Source organism: Camellia sinensis, chromosome 4 (genome assembly GCF_055761805.1).
Source record: "Camellia sinensis isolate YWXY chromosome 4, ASM5576180v1, whole genome shotgun sequence".
NCBI classification, from domain to species: Eukaryota; Viridiplantae; Streptophyta; class Magnoliopsida; order Ericales; family Theaceae; genus Camellia; species Camellia sinensis.
Genome location: NC_138964.1, coordinates 168,962,280 through 168,984,200, shown reverse-complemented (window position 1 = coordinate 168,984,200; position 21,921 = coordinate 168,962,280). Strand labels below are relative to the sequence as shown.

General features: G+C 37.3%; 1 protein-coding gene across 1 annotated transcript; it reads right to left on the bottom strand.

Moving 5' to 3' along the window:
• Window positions 1–663: 663 nt before the first annotated feature.
• On the bottom strand, window positions 664–20,454 carry LOC114296223 (guanosine nucleotide diphosphate dissociation inhibitor At5g09550). The gene is made up of 13 exons (XM_028240506.2): window positions 20,086–20,454; window positions 18,276–18,338; window positions 18,049–18,132; window positions 16,388–16,495; window positions 16,136–16,308; window positions 9,615–9,726; window positions 8,260–8,340; window positions 8,119–8,181; window positions 7,623–7,724; window positions 7,395–7,519; window positions 5,642–5,852; window positions 1,906–1,980; window positions 664–1,003 (listed from the first exon to the last, which is right to left on the bottom strand). The coding sequence occupies exons 1-13, from the start codon at window positions 20,170–20,172 to the stop codon at window positions 953–955; spliced, it is 1,335 nt and encodes a 444-aa protein (XP_028096307.1). The 5' UTR covers window positions 20,173–20,454; the 3' UTR covers window positions 664–952.
• Between the last annotated feature and the right edge of the window lie 1,467 nt (window positions 20,455–21,921).

The window sequence follows — 21,921 nt, the reverse complement described above, 5'->3', positions numbered from 1 at the left end:
CTCCTATATGAATATGAAATGCAATAAAGGAATCTGCAACATTTGTGATTATTAGAAATCATATTATTTCAGTTTACGTTTCTTTTTTCCCTTTTTTCTTTCCCTTTTTTTATTTTTATTTTTTTTCCAGCTAATTTTTAGACAATCTTTTGTGATTGATGTCAAAATAGAAATGACAAAGTCAAGTTTTGGCCCATTTCAAATATTATAATTTGATAATCTTTGCTCAGATGGTGTATATGTCAATTTTTCTATAATGAGAGGTAAAAAGATTTTTCTTTTGGTTAAATTTTGGCTATAGTCAAATTGACAAAACATTCAGAGGCTACACAAAAGTTGGGAGTTTATGAAAATCTGAGAATTAAAAAAGTGAACAGTCACCACTAGCTAAAGTGGTTTGGTGTCTTATCAAGGAGCCTGAATCACTGATCAGTGGAATTTTGTTTGCTAAAAATTGAAATATTGGAGTTTCAATACTATGTGTCTATAGAAGTGAACAAGCTATTCAATTAAAAATTATGATTAATTACTTAATTTGGTCAATGAATCGAATTAACATAGTAAATATCAATCATACCAGAGCACTAGATATTATGTAGAAAAAAATCCCAACAGACAAAAATCACAGTTCCAACACTCAAGGAAAATATTCAGTAATCCACCTTTGAGCTGAAAATAAAAATTTTGAATTTTATTTATTACTGTCTAAATGAAATACTTAAAAAAGACAAATCTTATGGAAAAACAACAAATTCCCAATACAAGGTGGAAGAAAAGTATCTGCTAAAATGCAATGCAGGTTTCATATGAAGTCAATCAGTTTTGCGGAGGTTCGGTATTTGCTCAAGGACTGCTACCTCTTTCTTGCATTGAAAAAAACACAGAAGGCAATGAATGAAGGTTCTTTGAGTTCTTCTCTCTGTTCTTCTGGGGGATGTGTGAGCCAAAAAATTCATTCAGCAGCAGCACTGGCGGCACTCAGATCCACAGTCAGATCAAGAGTCTGAAGCACGACACCATCAAATAAACATAAACTGGTTATTAGAGTCACTCAAACTGGAAATTTAGTACTTCAGCCAGTAGTTTAGAATTGAGCCACTAATGGAATTGTGGAAAAGAAAGATATGGATTACTCTATTCTACTATCGATGGTTAATATGATATGGAGTTGTACTTGTGCATAACCAAAATCAAAACAATAATACACAAGGAGAACAGATACTGATTTATAAATATTCTATTTTATTTATTTATTTATTTTGAACAACCTAAAAATTCTACTTAGGCAACAACAAAACAGTAGGTGCATATATGAGTTCAGATTTCAATTCTATTGTTGCAACAAGAAGACAGTAGATGCACAAATGCGTTGCAGCAATGAAGGATCATCAAAACAGTTTATAGCTCTTCAGAAAAAGCAAGCAGAATGTGCATAATTCACAAAGATCATTCTGTTCAAACAGAAGATTGCATTTCGCTTGAATAAAACACAGAATCAGCATGCAGATGTAAAATAAAAGGAGTGAAAGCAATTTTTTTTTTTATTTATTTAAAATTCCCCATTGTAGATATCATGGACCTCCATGTTGTGTGATAATACAACAATGGCATCAGTGTAAATTCTCCAAGATGTTAGTTTGACTAATCGGCGCAAGCATCTTCAGATATTATCACATGTCATTAGGCAAGTTCCAGAAATTTAACATATTGAAACTATACTACTACACCCCTGTTCCCCCAAAAAATAAAATAAATAAATAACATATTAGTATTCTTGATGGAAAAATCAAAATGGAAAACACTCACAACTGTGATGTGCATAAGTTTCTTGGAGAAGAAAAGAATTTACAGTATTCAGTTAAACTGTAAAAGTGTTTATATATTGTAATCAAACTGAAATGTTACCTTTCCAGTTATCTGGCTGTACATGGCGATCACATCTTGTACTGTTGACTCAAAGTGAGTCGTTGCATCATAACTCTGTACAAAATTCAAGATTTGTCAAATGACTGCTGCAATCTCAAAAAGAAAAAGGAAGACAAACGGTATCCCAATTCTCATGTTCACTTCTGAGTGAAGACCAACCAACCTAGTGCTATAGACAATGGGTTGAGAGTTCTTGAAGCTTTGACACATGTCACCCACCAAATGATGGTGTTTTTGACATAAATAAAAACAAGAGATTTCTACCTCTCTAAGATTAGGAAAAAAGCAATAAAAACTGCTAATTTTCTAAAAAGAAAACCTGGACTATGAGAACAGGCTCATCAGCTCCTCATTCTATGAGACCACTTTATCCAATTTCTTACTCTTCCATTAGTTAAATTTAGGTGTTCATGGTCATAAATAGAAAGTGTTAAAATCCACCTACTCTCCACCTACTTCACCCACTTAAACCTACTCCACTAAACCTAACCCACTACACCACTACCACCTCACCTACTCCACTAAACCTAACCCACTACACCACTACCACCTCCACTTCACCTACTCCTTACCTACTACACACTCACCCTCTTCTATATATAGGAATCATGAATCATTGTAATAGACATCAATATAAATCAATCAATAATACAATTCTCTATTTCTCTTTATACATTAAATTTCTACATGGTATCAGAGCAAGGTTAAGCACTTAGTATTTTTCGTTTCACCGGCGGGCGGCAACCTCGCCTTGGCCGCCCGCCGGACCTCAACCTATTCCGCTTATTTTCTACACATACCTTCCCATCACTTCCTAAATCCTCTCTCTTGAGGCCAATGTGAATTCCTCTTCTTCATAATCTGCACTAACTGTGGCATCTTTTCCTGGGGCAAACTCTGCAACCCAACACTCAATCTATGCTTCTCCTCCATGCTCATTTGCCTCTTGTTAGGATCCTTCGCCTTCGGCTTTGGTTTGGGCTTCGCCACAGCCTTGAGCTTCACTGCAGCTTTCAGCTTCACGGCAGCCTTCGGTTTCACAGCAGCTTTTGGCTTCGCAGCTGGCTTGGCCTTTGCCGCTGGCTTGGGCTTCACAGTGGCTTTAGCTTTTGGCGCAGCAGCTTTTGTCTTAGCCGGAGCCTTCTTTTCCTTTTTCGCTTTTACAGCCTTCGGCTTTGCAGCAGCCTTCGGCTTTGCTTCCCTCTGGTGGCTCCCCAGGTTCCACCTGAGCTGCATGATTCATTTATAGCTGCAATTGATAAGGGAAGTATTAGAACAATGCCCAATAGAAGTATGCCAGTTGCTCCTTACCCTACTCCTGGAGCACTATTAATAGGTGATGCTTTCAACATGCGTCATCCTTTAACTGGTGGAGGAATGACTGGAGCCCTGTATAAGGTGTTTTGTGCATCTCCTGATCAAGCAAGGAAGGAAATGCGTGAAGCATGTTTTGATTATTTGAGCCTTGGAGGTGTGTGTTCAACAGGACCAGTGGCTTTACTCTCTGGTCTAAATCCTAGCCCATTGAGCTTGATACTCCATTTCTTTGCTATAGCCATATATGGTGTTGGCCATCTCTTGCTACCATTTCCTTCCCCTAAGCGCCTGTGGATAGCAGCTAGATTATTTTTGGGTGCATCGGCTATCATTTTTCCCCTCTTTCTCTCACATGGGCTTGTCCCCTCTCTCTCCTCCGTTTGATTTCAAAATCCATTATTTTTATTTATTTTCTCCAAACCACTTTCCTTATTTCCCCCATCTTTCATTTTGATTTCAAATATATTTTTATTATTTCTTTCTTTATTTTTCTTTCACATTATTTTTTAATCTTTTTCAAATTCCATTCATACCATATAGCTTTGCACACCAAACCATCTTTTATTCATCTCAGGGATCAACCCCGATCACAATTTTAACAAAAAAAAAAAAAAAAAAAAACACAAACCACAACACCACAACACCACAAGATTTGTTTTCTTTTCTGCAGACGGCCACCCACCGACCTCACTTTTTCGCCTATTCCGCCGGTCTTTTCTTCTTGCCTCCGTCCTGGGCGGCCCTTGACGGTGTTGCCTCCGTGTTTCCCACTCCACTGGGCACGATCACTCCACCCTGCTCCTCCACTACAGCATATGGCGGACCTCCAAATCGGAACATAACGGTGGCCTTCCGCTTCAGCTCCTTATTTTCCGCCTTTAGCACACTTATCTCTGCTCGCGCATCCTGATACATGCGTTGGAGCAGAGCCAGTTGGGCGTTTAACTGCTGCACCTCATTTGTCCTACTCTGCAGCCGGTGCGACAAGTTTGTGACCGCAGTCATAGTTTCAACACAGGACTTCAATGTATACTGATTAGCTTCAATATCCGTTTGCACTGCCATCTTTTGCTCCACCGACCGCATCGGATAGTTCAACGGAGCAAAACCAGAGGTGTTTGGTTGAGGTTCACAGGCCACCGCACCAGTTATCTCTCTTGTTGACTCGTTGAGGTCGGGAAAGAGAGTGAGCAGACCACGGGAAGAAGAGGCTATGTTCTGGGTAGCTGAACGGGAAGAAGAAGCCATGTTTTTGGGTTGCTGAGTGTTTCAGAGAAGGGTTGGTTACAGAATGTTACAGAGAACGAAGAGGTTTCAACTGGTTTGTTATGCTTCCAAGCCTCAGACTTCGCTTTGGTTTATAAAGACAGAGACGACGAGGCCGACACGCGCTCTGTCAATCACGTGCATCGCCGCGTGTCAGGCGCCCCTTTTGATGGCTCGACGCTTTCTGTCGGGCACGTCTTTTGATGAAGTGGGCGCGCCTTTTGATGGCACGCCTTTTTATGGATTGGGCACGCCTTTTGATGGCACGCCTTTTGAAAGATTGGGCACACCTTTTGAGGGTGCGACTTTTTAAGGGTCCGACAAGACTCTGTAAACTGTCCCGACATTGATTCCGGTTAGCTCCTTCATGGGTCCGACAAGACTCTGTAAACTGTCCCGACATTGATTCCGGTTAGTTTCTACAAGGGTCCAGCAAGACTCTGTAAACTGTCACAACATTGTCTGCTACAACGGTCCGACATGACCCCATAAACTGTCTTCTACATCGGTCTGACACCGCCATCCAGTGTCCTCTACACCGTTATGACACCACCATACAGTGTCCTCTACAACGTTATGACACCCCCATACAGTGTCCTCTACAACGTTATGACACCACCATCCAGTGTCTTCACCAATGGTCTGACACGACCATACAGTGTCTCCTATCCTCTTTTATTTTTATGTATTTTCTTGTTTTGTTACTCTCTCCAAACTCAAGTTGGTTAGTTCCTATCCCCCTTGAGTTTGCGGGGGGCTGTTAAAATCCACCTACTCTCCACCTACTTCACCCACTTAAACCTACTCCACTAAACCTAACCCACTACACCACTACCACCTCCACTTCACCTACTCCTTACCTACTACACACTCACCCTCTTCTATATATAGGAATCATGAATCATTGTAATAGACATCAATATAAATCAATCAATAATACAATTCTCTATTTCTCTTTATACATTAAATTTCTACAGAAAGCTAGGGCAAGAAAGTTGAATATGACTAAATTGCTTCTGATTGAGGCTTTTGATTGTCGGGAAAAATGATAAATTCAAATTCAAATTTGCAGGATGAAAATATATATATATATATATATATGAGAAGTGCAAAATGTTGTGTGTATACTTACAGTGGATATGAAACAGTTGTCAACAGCATGCTGGTTAGTGGGTTCGTATCTGTCATAAGTATCAAAAAATATTTCGTCTACAGGACCAAGAAGCTCTATGCCAGGCTTCAGTTCCACTTCAGGATTATCAGTCTCTGCTTCCGTTGTAACAAAAGCAATGAATTTACCTTTTGGAGCTACATTGTGAGAATACGAGCAGCAGAACAGGTACCTGCAACAGATTGACAAAGAAGAAGCGCATTAAAAGAACTCTGTACAATTCATAACATTTGGAACTCGAAAGCATTTAGGCTTTGTTTGGTTTAAGTTTCAAATCATAATTTCGCCCTTATATTTGAATGCTATGTTTGATTTAAGTTTTCAAAAATTGATTCCAAGGCCACATTTGAATACACATTCCAATGCATGTTTGGCATAGTAGAGTTTTTGAATTTTGAATTTGCAGATTGGGTCTACCTGGTCGTCCTCCCGGACATCCTAACAGACGTCCGGCCGGTTAACCAAAATAGTATTTTTTTTTTTTTTTTTTGCAATTGCAACCTGTTATTTGAAAACAAAAAATTTATATTTGTTTTTGATATTTTTTAAATATAGAAATTGTTTTATTTAGACCGTTTTTAAACAAAACAATTAAAAAAAAAATTCCAACTAATTATACAATCAAAAGTAATTTTAAAGCACTAGCTGAATATTTTTTTTAACAAAAATAATATATATTTTTTAATATTTTAAATAAAAAGATATTTTTGGATTTTTTTTAATTTTTAAATAAAAAATTATTTTTTTGAATTAAATTTTAAAAAGAGTTTGGTTATGAGCTTTGAATAGAATTTTCAATAGAGTTTTGAGTTGTGTGTTTGGTTATGAATTACAAGTTTTTGAATTAAGTTTTGAAAACTCTTTTCAAAACTCATGATCAAACAACTTTTCTCGTTTCAAAAATTCAAAATTCAATTCAAAACTCTTTTCAACATTCATAACCAAACAAATTTTCTCTTTTCAAATCATGATTCAACCACTCACAAACTCAAAATACAACTCCATTCTCAAATCATGATTCTAAAACTAAACCAAACACTACCTTAGCTTTTCTTCTGTTTTAGCATGTATGAAAACTGTTTCAACTTTTGTCATGCAAAAAAGACTTCTTTTGGAATATAAACCTTCATTGTCTATATTTTCTCCTATATTTTCCTCTTACAGTTTAGTAAATCATATACAAAAGAAATGAAACCTTTTTGTACAACTACCAATAGTTACTCAATAGTGTTTGAAACAGAAACTTCTTTCAAATATTTGATCTCAAATACAGAATATTGAGCTACTCAAGAATGACAACAACAAAATCACTTCTAAAAGTTACTATTCGTCAAAAGTTTGGGCACCGTCTGGATGGAAAATCGGCAATGGCACAGCATTCAGACAGAACAAAAGAAAAGAAATATAAGAAAAAGTCTTTCGAAAGTGCTGCCAGAGCTTTGGCCTTTTTTTTGTGAATTGTTCCTCTCTTTCTAACTCTTGCTTCCATTAGGCATTTCCAGAGTCATACAAAATGTGATTTGTTTAATTTATTTATTTTTTATTTTAAATGAAAAAAAATCAAGGTTATCCCAATCAGCACAGAATGATGACATTCAAATGTGGGGATATGCATATTTTAATACGTATTACAAGGCAAATGCTATGCCTGTGATATACATTTGCATTACCCACACACAAATTAAAATCAATAAAAGAGTTTTGGCATACATACATATCTGATTTTCTCCCAACTTGTTTCTGAGGCAGAATAACCTGGACCGAGTGAGCATCATGGGTGCTTTGAATAGGATGACTCATTATACATATAGCACGAGCTACTTTCCCAACCTTCTTTACCTGTTGTCACAATAATCAGCAGGTGCAGGTGTTAATTCAGACCATTCAACTCAAGTCCAGCATGATCAAGCTACTGATCGAAGGTTCCTTGGAAATAAATTACCTTGTTAGGCAAATATGAAGGATCACATACTACTTTTTTGCATTTTGCAGTCTCTCCTTCCGAAGTCACTCCAAAGGCCTTTCCATCTTCATCAAATTCTACCTGTCAATTGCAGCATCAGATATAATGGCTCAATATTGGTGAAAAATGGTCAGCAAATCATTTCTAATCTTGTTTAGAAAAGTGTGGAATATTAACTTGAAAAAAAAATAAAAATAAAAAAGGTATTGCTAAAAAGATTAAATGGCAGGATGTTTAAATTTTTATTATATCTTGGGAATTAAGTGAACAATCCACTTTTTCCTCCCTAATTGGCAGAATCATTCACTTTGTGCTGCTTTTCATACTTTGCCTTGGACAACATCATATACTAACATTGGATCCACCGTACAATCATGAGAATAAAGAGACAAGGCTACCCATATGGATTATAGGATATCAGAGAGTTGCCCAGGCAAAAAATAATATACATATCATAGAATCATTAACAAGTTACCTTGCATTCTGGTTTGTTGAGCATGTAAGTCCCACCATAGACAGCGCTCAAACGAGCAAATGCCTGCCAATAATGCCACAGAAAGTTACGAATATATGATTATAGCCCCAATAGATTCTTGCCATTTTCATGACTACACACCTGAGGTAGTTCTCCCAGTCCATATAGTGGATAAATATAAGGAGATCCTCCCTGAAAGCGAGCTAAAGACTCTGCATAGAGCTTTCAAAGCAAAAGCTAAAGCAAATTAGCTGATCAATTACACTTACCACTGTAAACAGAGTATATGAAAAGGAAATCTCACTGGAAAAACTATCCGTTTAGGGAAAATGTATGAATTTAAAAAATGCATTTATGTGATTTTCTGTTAGCCAGAGAAGTCAGAATCGTTCTCGTAAAATCAATGGTTGTTGATAAAGTCTATTGAAAGAATATCTAATAGTAAGACACAAGGTTCAAGTCATTGCCAGAAGGTATGCATGTCTCTATGCACTTCAAATTATGTCTGCTCAAGGATAAAATATATCCACAATTAACAACACAACAATGTTACTGTTACGGAATTCCAGCATGTTGCTGCCATTTCCACCCACCCTTCCTCCCCTTTTTTGAAAAATCACTTAATTTCACAAATAAAAATATAAAAACTGAAGGAAAAAAAGATGATAGTGTGATTGAATTTAAGAACAGATATGTATGGGTTATGTTGCTATATGTCCCAGGAGATACAAACAGGAACCTACAAACTAATCCCAACGCACATTATCCTTTTAGGGAAAATGATTCTAATCTAGTTCAGAGTTAAGGCTTTATGGCTCTAAATCCATGAATATCATTCAATAGTTTTTCACATCAGTGGAGAAAGTCAAGTCTCCAAGGAGTGGCCCTGCTGCTGCTATCCATACAACTCAGAATCTGGCTGTGGAGTGGAGCTAAGGGACTACATCGCCTGCTAGTCCATGCCATTGTCTTGAAATAGATATTAGATGATACCAAGATTTCACCTTCCGTACCATTTACTCAAGGTCTTTATATATTACGCTATTTTTTGTGCACTTAAAAGATAGATGAGTATCTATGTTTCCGAAGTGCTTTCCATCCCCATATTTGCGCTGGACAGGTGAAGGACCCCTATTCAGGGATGGGATAGTGATGGCTAAGAATGCTGAGGACGCTGTCTAACAGTTATCACCCTGGTGGTGAAAAAGAAAAAAGAAAAAAAGAAGAAGAAGAAGGAATTGAACATGCTTAAGTCCCCACTAAGGCATAACCACAGTATCCTTCAGTTGAGGCATCATTTACTACCAATACATTTTATACCATTGATTTCATGAAGCCATTATGAAATGAAACATGGTATATAGCAGTGTTGAAGGGGTCAAACACAACTTTGGTGTAGCAACTAGCAACGGTAGAAATCATTCCAAGATCTTCAAAGCAGAGACATTGAAAGAAAATAATAACAAACAATAAAAGCAGGAAACCAAGTGTTTCACCTTAACTCTCTTCACAAAATCCATAGCAGGCTGGTCTAAGTAACTATCATCTTTATGGAGTGCCAATGCATGCCCAATAAAGTCAACTGTATTGTCATCTAGCCCATACTTCCTATATCAGAAAACTATATAAGTAAAATAAGTCAAACTACACTGCCCTCATTATCAGAAAGTAAAAAGCAGAACAACAACAATAATAGTAGTAGTAACTCCACACAGCTATAGCTCATCTTGCTCCAGATAAAAATACTTGGATCACAGATTTGGAATTTAAATAGAATCTTAACCGGTCTGAAGAATGTGTCTGCTCCCTTTGCTTAGCAAAATTGAGCAAAAGGAGAAAATTCCTCAAAAGCATTTACTTGTCATCAAACTGGCTTTAGGGTAGCCTTCAGATTAAAGTGAAAATTGTTGGAGATAATATTATATTGTCTCCAACAAAAATAGTTATAAAATTTTCACACTCAGTTTTCTGAGTAAAAAGAAGAAACAGAAAGAAACTTTGATATCTAAGAACTGCTTGGGGTTAGAGCTACAATAGTAAGATTACGTTCTGTGCAACCACGTTAATTCAGCTGATTGCTGGTTTAAATTTATACTAGAACAAATAAGTTTAAGACTAATCTGCAAATGTGTGCATGCACGTGGTAGCCCTATTTGCACTCCACTTTTAGCATCCTATAATCCAATTCTAAAATGCCTTCCTTCTCCTATACTCAGAGATGTGGAGTGCAAGAAGCTAAATAAATGATAATGTCCTAAATCTGATGTTTGTGCATGTATGAGTCTTGATAGGTCATAATGGCTCACAAAGATCAAGCTGAAGATGATGCAGATGCTGTTCCTGCTTCAGTGAGTAGTAGACCACCCAATCCCACTTGAAGAATGGCATATACTAGAGTTAGTTAGGCAACAAATTGAGTTAGTTGTATTTTGTTAGAAACAGCATAGTTAAAGTAGAGCTGAGTATTCTTCTATAAAAACATGTAATCACACTGAGTTGTAACTGTGCAATATATTGTATTTTTCTTAAGGGTAGATTAGTGTTTTGATTTCATTAGAGTTTTAGGGTTTTGATTTTATTTTTATCTTTGTATTATTATTAGAAGGAAAAAAAAAAAAAAAAAAAAAGAGAAGAGCTTACATGCTATCAGAGTAAGGTGCCGCCAGAATCATGAACTAGAGGCTGCTGGAATCGCAACATCAGTTCACTGCCGGAATAGCGACTCATGTTCATTGTTGGAAACAGCCAGAATTGCGACCGCAGTCAGGCAAATCGCGATTTCATGGACTCAGATACAAGTATCAAATGCAGGTGTGTATTAAAAGTCAGAACTTCATAAACCTAAATTTTAGAATGCTATATCCAAAAGTTGGATATGGGTACGAAGACACGTCAAAGACACATATATATTGCATATAATATAATATTTTATATAAGATGTTGTAAATTGTGTAGAAATAAACTTGAAATTAAATAGGATTTAGAAAAATTCTCTCACCTATCCATGTGAGAGGCTAGAAATGTTTCTTTACTAACAAATGTGAGTTTTTTCTTTTCAACATAGTAAAAAATTAGAGGATCCAAATGTCTAAATTGGGTACAGGTGTTGGACAACATTCCACATCCACCCTTCAACCCTCGTCATATCTGGTGGACACGGTTACTTTGGGGAAAAATAAAAGAGTCCATGTAACACAAGTGTTAGTCTGTGTAGATGATAAAAATGAATTCTCAATGGAGCCAAACAGGGAATGGCAATCGAGGAACAGTATCCTTGTTGGGCATTTGATCAACTTTGCTCTTGAGTAAAGTTATTTTTCTTTTCTTTTTCAAGAAGTTAGATTGAATAACAGAATCTTAGGTAATACTGGACTGCCCAGTAATATTCTTCAAATTATCACTAGGTCTTTGTACAACTGTCCTTTGCCAGCTTAGGTACCAGACATTAGCCGCTACTGAAAAGAATGTTGTGTGTGTACCATTTCTTGCAAGATTTAGAGTATTTTCTATCATATATTCTATAAAGCTTGGTTCTCCACAAATAAGACGGTTAAACCAATTGGTCAAACAGATGACCACATGAAAGAACCTTTCTCCTGTTTGATGACCACAAATGATATGGTTGAACCAATTGGTCAACTTGGTTTTATAAGCAGCTTTTGACGAGTTTATTGCCATCTGATGTGTATATAGACACCCCAACCATAATTCTTACATCAGAAGCTTTTTTTCAGATTTTTTAACTCAATTTTGCAGTGAACTTGAGGGTCATCACTCATCAATGGTACTACCATATTTTCTATCCAGATATGGAGAACAGTTTAATTAGTAAGCCAAATTTAAATATAATAACTTAAGAGATCATTGGTTGTGTTGAAAGCTTGTGTTCAATTTTCATTGAGTTTTGAGTCTATGCTGAAGTGAGCGTAGCATTGGATTTTCCATTTCGGAGCAAGAATTCAAAGTTACTTATACAAACTAACAAAATTTATCCTTATCATCGATCTCAAATTTATTCTTATTATGATATTTACATTTGTTGCTATCTAAAAAAAAGGGGCGCAGATATGACACAGATATGCCGACAATTTTCAAAAAATGAAAGATACAACACATGGGGGACACATGCAATAAATATATAGTATATATATATATATTTCATTTATGTTATACATATTGAATATTTCATTCAAAAAAATAAAACATACTACAAATTCCTAAATTTCAAAGGAGAGGGTAATAGGTATAATCTACATTTTTTTTCTTTTATCATTGGATCCCAATGTATAAATGCAGGGCACGTCACGTCCATTGTGCTTCTAGGGCTATAATTTTGATTCTTGGAAAGCCCCTCAAACTTTATAAACCTCAACTTGCTTTCCTGAAACAGAGTATTTTTTGACTCCGATACTTGGCCATCAAAATAGTAGTTCCTAATACTAGTGTTACACCAAGGTTGATGTTCTATATTACTGAGCATGAAATGAAAGGAGATACCTGGCCCTCAAAATTCCTTACGCTAATCTTACACTTAGATTTTGAGTCTTGCACTGGCCCTTATCTACTAGTTTATAAACAGACCCCACAGGTTTCTCACCCATACCACGTCACTGAGCATAATTAAAGGAGATTAGCTTCAACATATGTATATAAACATCTTTTTCTTTAAACAAGTTATAAGATTTGAACCAACATCATCCGCTCCATGGCAATCTCAAAAAGTTCAGAAAATATAACAAAGATAATTTCTCACAAAATACGAACCCTGTAACTATTGTGGGTACTTGTACCACACCCGGTACGTGGCGAGCCCAACAGGTGTGATGTCATCACCATCACACCCTAATGTGCTAGACCTCCGAGGCACCACAACCGGTTGGAGTTGTATGCCTAGCCTAAGCGGGGGCATACCACTAAGTGCGAAGCTCAATAGCGCAGTTGCCACTCTAGCCATAAGAGCTCCAACGCAAACGAATTAAAGTATGAAGAGCTCAATATGGTTCACGTAGCAGAGCCAAGCTCACTTGCTCGGCAGACCATGGTTCACTTGGAGCCCTCACTCACCATGGTCCTTCATACCTCATCCTAATAGGGAACACATTCTCCCTACTCACTCTTGCTCAATGGCAGTATTGTTGGCCCCTAGCTCACCTATGTTCACTTGGCTGCCTAGGTTGGGGACTTGGCTCACCTATGTGTTGTGATGTTTTGAGTCATTTTAAAGCATTTTGAATATATATAGCATTTTGAAATTTCTGTCTTCTTTAATTGCCCTGTCACTGTTGAAACATTTAGGACTCGTGTTTTGTTACCTATCAGTTTCCTTGTGGTTGTTCGTGTGTATATTCTAGTGTGTTCCGAGATATTTTTTGGCATCTTGGGGTGTTAGAGTGAATCCGAGAATGGTGGGAATATTTTAAGAGTGTTTTGTCTCACTTTTAAGTTTAGACCGCTCAAGTGGTAACGTCGACCATCCAGTATTTTGTTCTGCAGTCTGAACTTCTGGGAGCTCGTATTTTTCGCTTGAGTGAAGGTCTTGTCGCTTGAGCGGTCTTTTGCAGAGAGGAGAGAGATTATGGGAGTTCGGATTGTTTACTCGAGCGCAAGTTTGGTCGCTTTCGCTCGAGCGGTCTGTTCGCAGTTTACTCCTAAAAATGTGTCCAATCACTTAAAAGTTGGACCCTTACACACTTTTTCTCACTTTTCACTTCACTCTCTCTCTCTCTCTCTCTCTCTCTCTCTACAATTACTCTCACTCTCATTTCTCTCATCTCTCTCTAAGAAACCCTCCAACCACCTCATTACTTCTTTGATCCCTCCATATTCATTGAGATTTTAACCCTAGTGCTTTCTTTAATTTTGGGAGAGCTCATGAAAAGCAACATTTTGTACGGTGGAGATCAAGTTTTGACGCCTTTGGTTTTGAAGCTTTTCTCTTATCTTTATTCCTAGTCATGAGGTAGGGAGTTCCTTTGAACTATATATATGATTTTAGCATGTCTTGTCCATTTCACTATAATTTCAAGTTTGGGTTTTGAGTTTTAAAATGTTGAATCTAGGAAATGTTTGAGAAAATATTTCTATCTTATGATTTTGGTCCAAGATAGATCATGTTGTGAACTATGAACCATTTGGGCATGTTTGCAAGAAGATATTTTGAAAATGAAGGAAAAACCCTTCTTTTGATCAAACCGTAGGTTTTGGAGCAAATTGGGGAAAAGTGAAATTTGTGAAACATCTATGAAATTGTTGCTAAATCCTTTGAGAAATTGAGGAAACTTCCTGATGTTGTTGTGTTGTTGAGAAATTAACATAACATGTTGTGCATTTGTCTAGAATATGAAAGTGGAAATGAATGTTGATTGTGAATATGAAAGAATGTCAAATGTCACATGGATATAGAATTTATACAAATTTTTGGAGTATGAACACATATAGATATTGAATATGTTATCTTTGTTCTTTGAGCAAACATTGGGAATTGTGGAGAAATTGTGCATATCAGAACTAAATCATTGCATTTCAATTCATTCATATACATAATTTTCGAAATATGACTTCACTATGGTTATGTCTTGAAAATGGTTATGTTGTTTGAGAAAAACAATTGTTACTATTGTATTGTTTTGAGGTAAATACGGTGGGAAATCCGATTAGGGGGTGTAGTTCGAGTGTAAGACCAGAAACATGCGCGTGTGGGTGCCTAAGCCCTCCGGTTAAGAGCCGGTAAAGTAGGATTTGATAGTGTTTGATACGCCTACTTGCAGACACTAGCCCTGAGGATTTACCTGAGACGTATTTACCACCTCATTTTAAAGTTTGGGTTTATTGAGATGATTAAGTGATTCTTTTAAAGATCATGGCAATATATATACATGTATATATATATTTTTTGTAGCAAGACTTATAATGTTGTGGCATGGTATAACATTGCATACACATATATATGACAGACTGCTTAAACATATATACTTCGTGAAATTACTCGTATTGGGCTTTGGGCTCACCCCTAGTGGATTTGTGCGATAAAGGATGTTGTGATCCCACCTAGCTGAGGGCATGGAAAGTCTTTTTGGGAGCAAAAGCTCTTTTCTTTTGTAATTATTTTGTCAAGCCAAGGGCTTTAATTATATGGGCTAGTTAACCCCCATTGTGTAACCAGACCTGAGCCTTGGAACTCGTAGCCCTGGAGGCATTTCCTCGTTCTATTGTTAATTCTTGTGGTTGTATGGTCGCACATCTACAGATTCAACTTAAAGAGGGTTTGAATGTGTAATGCATGTGGATCTCTTTTGTAAAATCTCTTACCAGAAATAAATATGAATTTAGAGATCTGATTTACCATATTGGAATTGTCATTGGATGGAGTATTCGGTTGTTTGATTTATGTCTTTTATTCAGGGGCATTACATGTGCTCTCTTATTCTACTTAATCACTTGGCTGCCTAGGTTGGGAGCAGGGCCTAGGCATCCTTGTTCAAGATCATTAGAGGATTATGGATTAGAGGCTAAGACCATGGGTTTGTCAAGGTTACTTGGCTACCTACCTGCAATGACAACTCCACCTTGACCAGACTTAGGGATGGGACATTGACCTTACAACCATGTCGGTTGCATGCCACTCCCAAGATATCATAGGATGCAGCAATAGGGCTAATATCACCAACTTGTCCAGCTAAGGAGAACTTGCCACCTGTCCTCAAGTAACTTGGGCTCCACTACTCCTGGAATCTATATAAGGGATGCAGCCACATCACACGAACATTGTTGTATCAACACAACCATCTAAGTGTTCGAGGTCTCTCACTGCCACCCACTTTGTCTCTAAGGCTGCCTTGATCTTCTCTTCCACCACCTCTGTTGGTCTCAAGCCATTGAAGTGCCCGCCATCTTCCAAGAGGTCCACAACCGACCACTTCTAACATCTCTTACCCACAACTACATATCAATTATATATATAAGATAGACAAAGAAAAATAAAAAAGGAAAAGGAGAAATAATAAGGATTAGATAGTACGAAATGATATCTTTTGCAGTAACTTTGTTCAGGTCGAGTCCTTCATGGGATTTTGGATCATTCTCTTCATAGTCTTGCACATAAATGAAGAACTTTCGAGCACGCCGCTTCTCAAACAATCCCATCAGTGGGGATTTAAGTGCTTCCACATCAGTAGCTGGTACTTTGTGAATCTGAAAAGGATCAAACTCATTGTTAATCATAAAATGAAGTTGGAGTTTTCATATCATTTATGAAAAATTAGATTCTGACCTTCCCTTTGTTGTACACAAAACTGCCATCTACAGCTTTAAAATTCAGATATTTCGTGACGTCGGTGTGGATGAGAACACGAACAAGGCCACCATTAGCCATCATGAACTGTCAAAACAAAGAAATTATGACATTTATTGGGATAACAAGTACAGAAAAATAATGTTGAGGAATACAGTCCTAAAATAATTTCTTATCCACAAGCAGTAGTTATTAAGAGTCAAGATACATGGGAACTCTCTTTACATATCAAGTCTAAACTAGAAATAAGCATCATCAGCCTTTGATGACTCAAAGTTTAGTAGCATTAAAAGAAATGATATACAACTGTCAAAGAAAATCGACTCATTCTCCATCCAATACGCTACGATCTTCTGATGACCCAAAGTTTAGTAGCATTAAAAGGAATGATATAGAACTGTCAAAGAAAATCGATTCATTCTCCATCCAATACACTACAATCTTCAAATCATTCATTACGAAAAACATTGACAGGTTTGCTACTACAAATGTTACACTACATATGTACTTATTTATCAAAACTTTTCAATCTGAAAGTCCTTTTTTTTTTACTAGGAAGAATATAAATGATCAACCGTCGATGGACATCAAATCTCCATGATAACACTTAGTGCCTTAACTCTGTGTTCCTCGCCTACTTTCGTGTGCGCCTCACCCACCTGAGTGCCCACTCACCTGCCTCCACATTTGCCTCACCTAGCAATTGCAAGCCTTGATTGGATGGATACCCTGACGCCATCATGTCTGCCTAGGTCGGGAGAAGGCTGTAGGGACCCATTTGTGGTTCATGGCAAGGGATGGGGGGTTCAAGTGTTCCCATTATCCACCAGGGACTTGTGGCTCGGCAGCTAAAACTATACCATATAAGGAGGTCATTCCCTCCACTGAGATATACCACATACCAGTTTGGTGTATCTCCTTTAAGAGGTCATTCTCCCTACGCGAGGCTTTACCCTCACTGCTACTCTCTCTCTCTCTCTCCAGTATGGTTGCCTCAAGTCTCTTACTCTCCAACCTTGGTGATCCTATGCCATCTTTGTGCCCAGCATAATTCCCAGTAGGCCTATGGTATGCTCACACCATCAACAACAGCACACAATCTCAATTGGAACAACAATTTTTTTACACTGCATTCCCTTTCCATTCAACAACTAGTCTAGTTACAAATTTCAGAAACCCATTTAATGTTTGAGAATTCCAACTAAAGAAAAGGTTGAAAATGTCAAGTTTAAATCCTGCCATGTTATTCCAACACTGGAAAGGTCCGCTGTAGATTGAAACAGATCTAGTGTAAATCAAGCAAGAGGAAAAGTAAGATGTAAAGTTGGATTTGTGAAACATGGACCTCAATAGATAATGCATCAGGTTAGCAACTTAGTAGTTGGGAACTTTGGTCGGTTGAGACTCAGTTCAGCTCTGCACAGGAAGTCAAGTTGTATATTTGGACCTATGCTCAAAGTATGCACTTTTTTTTTTTTTTTTGAGTTTATATAGCCTTGAAGTTTAATGAGTGAAGCTAGTTTGGTTTGTTGTACAACATAAGTAAATTTGAGAATGACAAGAGACGTGTATAATAACTAAAGGATTATTTCATTACCTCGAAGAGGCTACATATGAATATTGAACAGAAGTCTGCATACCTTGGGGATCATATCGACGTTGTAATCTCTGCTTGAGCCCAAATGTTCTGGAGGTGTGTCACTGCCCCTGAATCGCTTCCAGAGCTAGAAGCCACAAGTAGAAATGAAACAAACCAATAAATAAATAAATAAAGCCATAAGCAGAAATGAGTTAATGATGTATGAACATAGAAGAGTTGTAGATAGATGATCAACAGAGCAATTTAAGCATGTAATGATAATTGTACCTGGTTGAGATTTAGTGAGGTGGACTCTCCTCCATAGTAATCATTTCTATCCATATGCAGAACCTGTTCCAAATAGGCACCAAAAAATGCTAATAATTCAGCATTCTAACAAGATTATAAAATCCCCAAAGAGTTATCCAAAAGATATATGAATCTGGGAAAAAGAGTGAAAATAAAAAGATAATGATAAAGCACAAAGCATCTCCTGCAAGAAAGCTGATGATTACATTATTATTTTGCTGAAATTTGTATAGAGAACAAAGAAAGACTGCTGGAGTGTTTAGAGCTTTACTCTTACTCTTATGCTCTGTTTGGTTCACTGGAATGGAAAGGTCATATTCCTTGGCCTCCTTATGCAATGATTATTCCTTACAATGGGAATGATGATTCCAGTTGTAATACATAATATATTTTCCATCATATTTTTTTAGTAACCCAAACGTGAGAATGGATATTATGATGGAATGATCATTCCATTCCAGTGAACCAAACACTATATTAGAGAAAAGGCTTAGGAAAAGGACTATATGTCTACATTCACCAGTAATGGAACACCGGAACAAGATTCAGAAGGCTTAGGAAAAGGCTTTTTGGGTACTATTGCTAGAGACATTGGAATGAATCATGCTTTCATCTGGCTTGGAACTTAAGATGTTCATAGGTAAAGGGAGCCTGCCACCCATTGTGTAACTCAAGTTCCAATTGGACTCAAAAACAAAAAAACAAAAAACAAAGAAACACTACAATTGCATATTGCTCTGGAAGAACATACTCAAACAACATGTTTTAATTGGCAATAATTAAGTAATAGAGCACAAAGTATGAGCATGTGACAAGTGGAAAAAAAAAAAAAAAAATCCTTTTATTTAAGAAATATCTTTGTTTGAAATTAAACTGAAGTCCAAAGCTTATCTCCAAGATGTAACATTCCAGTCCCACCACATCTCCACACTTGATAGGTTGTTTTATGACTTAAACTTGCTCTAATTAAAGTCAATCAATATCTCTATATATCTAAGAAATAATAAACACTGATGTCTGCCCATATTATCACAAAGAAAATATCTGAAAATGTCACCGTTTCATTCAAGAAAGAGGTATTACATGCATGACGAAGAAAGGAAATGATTGTGATGTCTCAATTTGGTGAGAAAATAAACGAATGATTTTGCTTTCTTACTGTCACGTTCAAATGGGAAAAAAAGCAAAGGATGTGAAATAGGAATATGGATAAGATTTCATTTTCATCCTATGTATTATAATCTGGTATTTTAAAAAATATACAGCCAATTAATTCGGTTTCTGACCAAATCTCAGCATTTTTATTTTTATTTTTATTTTTTGGTATGAAAAATGAAAGGGGCATAAAAAAAATTCCCTTTTCTCCATTTCTCAGCCTGTCTTATCTAATTTGGAAAGGGTGATTCTATTTGGCCGTTCAGATATCACCGTCCGAACAAAATACAAATATTCAGATATCAACTATTGAACGAGGTTTTTGTTCGAACAATTCTTTTTTTTTTTGTTCAGGACTTGACATTCGAACATTTTATTTTTGTTCGGAAGTTGATATTCAAATGACACAAATGGTGTGTACTGAGATAAAATATGATGTGCGAATAGAAGTACCCAATTTGTAATCCAAAACATGAGAAAGAGTTATTTTTCTCATAATTTTTTTTTATATCATTTCTCATAAAATAACTCAATCCAATCCAAAGGGCCTATAAGATCAAGAAACACATGAGAAAGCAGTGTTGTTGTGTATAGACGCATGAATAGAGTAAGAGACAATGAAGAAAGGGCTTACTTTGTGTCCATCAACAGAGAGGAGACCACTGAGAATGCATTCCTTGAGACCTGTCCCAAGCACTACAACATCGTATTCTTCATCCATGGCTGTGATAGCAGAGAGCTATCGTTGTCCCAAAATAGAGAGAGACTCACTGATCACTCAATATTGGTAATTATGTGTGTGTGAGAGAGAGAGAGAGAGTGTTTGTGTGTTTGCCAGTGTAGAGAGAGAGAGAGAGATCGTATACAGAGGCGGGAAATCGGGACAAACAACCAACCAACCAACGAACAGGTCTCAACCGGATATTGACGGATTTACCGGAAAACCCCTCTACGACCGCGCCAAATTTGAGTTTTTTTATCCTAATTACGAGATTGATGCATTAGAGATTGTAGGGAAAGAACATGTGATATGTGAAGCATTAATTTATAAAGACACAACAATAGACCAGCATTTTAAAAAGAAAGACCTTCACAGGAAATACTCTTTCGATTTATCAAAGGCAGATGACATTTTTGATCATTTGCTTGCGACAAACTTCTTGAAGTTACCAAAAGTAGTCAAAATTCCGTCACCAGAGGAACTTAATGGAAAAGTGTATTGTAAATGGCATAATTCTTGGTCTCACTCAACTAAAAATTGTATTGTTTTCCGAGACAAAATCTAAGAGCAAATTCGAACTAAGAAATAAAAGGCTATCGGGATTGACTCTAATCCATTCTCAGAAATTGGAGAAGTGGCAACCAATGTTATTGTGCCACACTTCCAGAGCTCATCCTTGAAGGAATTGGAAGAGGTCAATGTGCAAATGCATGTTGCCAGCCAGACTACTATCAAGAAAGATGCTAGAAGTTTACCAGCAGTTGGACAAGGCTTTGCAGACCAGAGGGAAGATTCTGATGAAGAGGCACTGGATGATGATTCTTTAGAGGCAGCTATCATCCAAAGAATGTGTCCCAGGTGCAGGTTGAGCTACAAGTGGTTGAAAGGGCTTCCGATTGATGAGAATCAATATTACAAGGATATGCAGAGGCGTCCTAAACTAACCAGTGCCTATAACAAGAGGTCATATCCAACTGTTACTAGGTAACAACCATTCATGGCTGAGCCAACAGCCACTAGAGTGCACTCCAAGGGCAAGAAACCTTTACATGAATTCAGACCACCCAACTATTACAAAATGGAGGGCAATCATCCTGAGAGGAGACTTGAAGTGGGCTCAAGTCATAGGATCAAAGCCAGAGATTGGCCTCCTAGACCAGCTTCACACAAAAAGGAAAGTGGCCACCTTCATAGAAGGCCTGAATTAGGCCCAAAATAGAGGGTCAGAGGCAAGTAGTGGCCTTCATAGCTAGCTTCGAAATTGGCTTCGAAGGAAGAAAGAGATAGTTCGACAACTGGGCTAGTGGGTTCATGGGTACCTAGAGTTCCAGATTGGTTTGTTATGCAAAACAAACCTAGGGAAATGTCTACCCAAAGAAATGTTGTTGGAAACCAAGGTAGGATGGTTAAACCTTCTTTGGTAGCTCTAAATAATTGGGTATTACTAAAGCATCCAAAAACAAAGGAACCAAATATGGTCCCAGTGATTTCTAGATCCCAAATGAGGAAGATCCAGCGAAGGCACACTCAGTACCAGAAGGATCTGAAAGAAAGAGGAGAAAACTCTTCATTGGTCCAGTCAAAGGGCCAGATAGAGGGAAAGAAAAGTCCAAAGTCAGATCATAGTCCAAACTCGACTCCTCAAGACAAAATGAGTTGCAGCAGAGAGCAGTTGGCCAAAGTTCACTCCGAACTAAAAGCCAAAGAAAGATCCAGTTTAGCAGGATTGGAAAAGGCTTTGATGGAAAA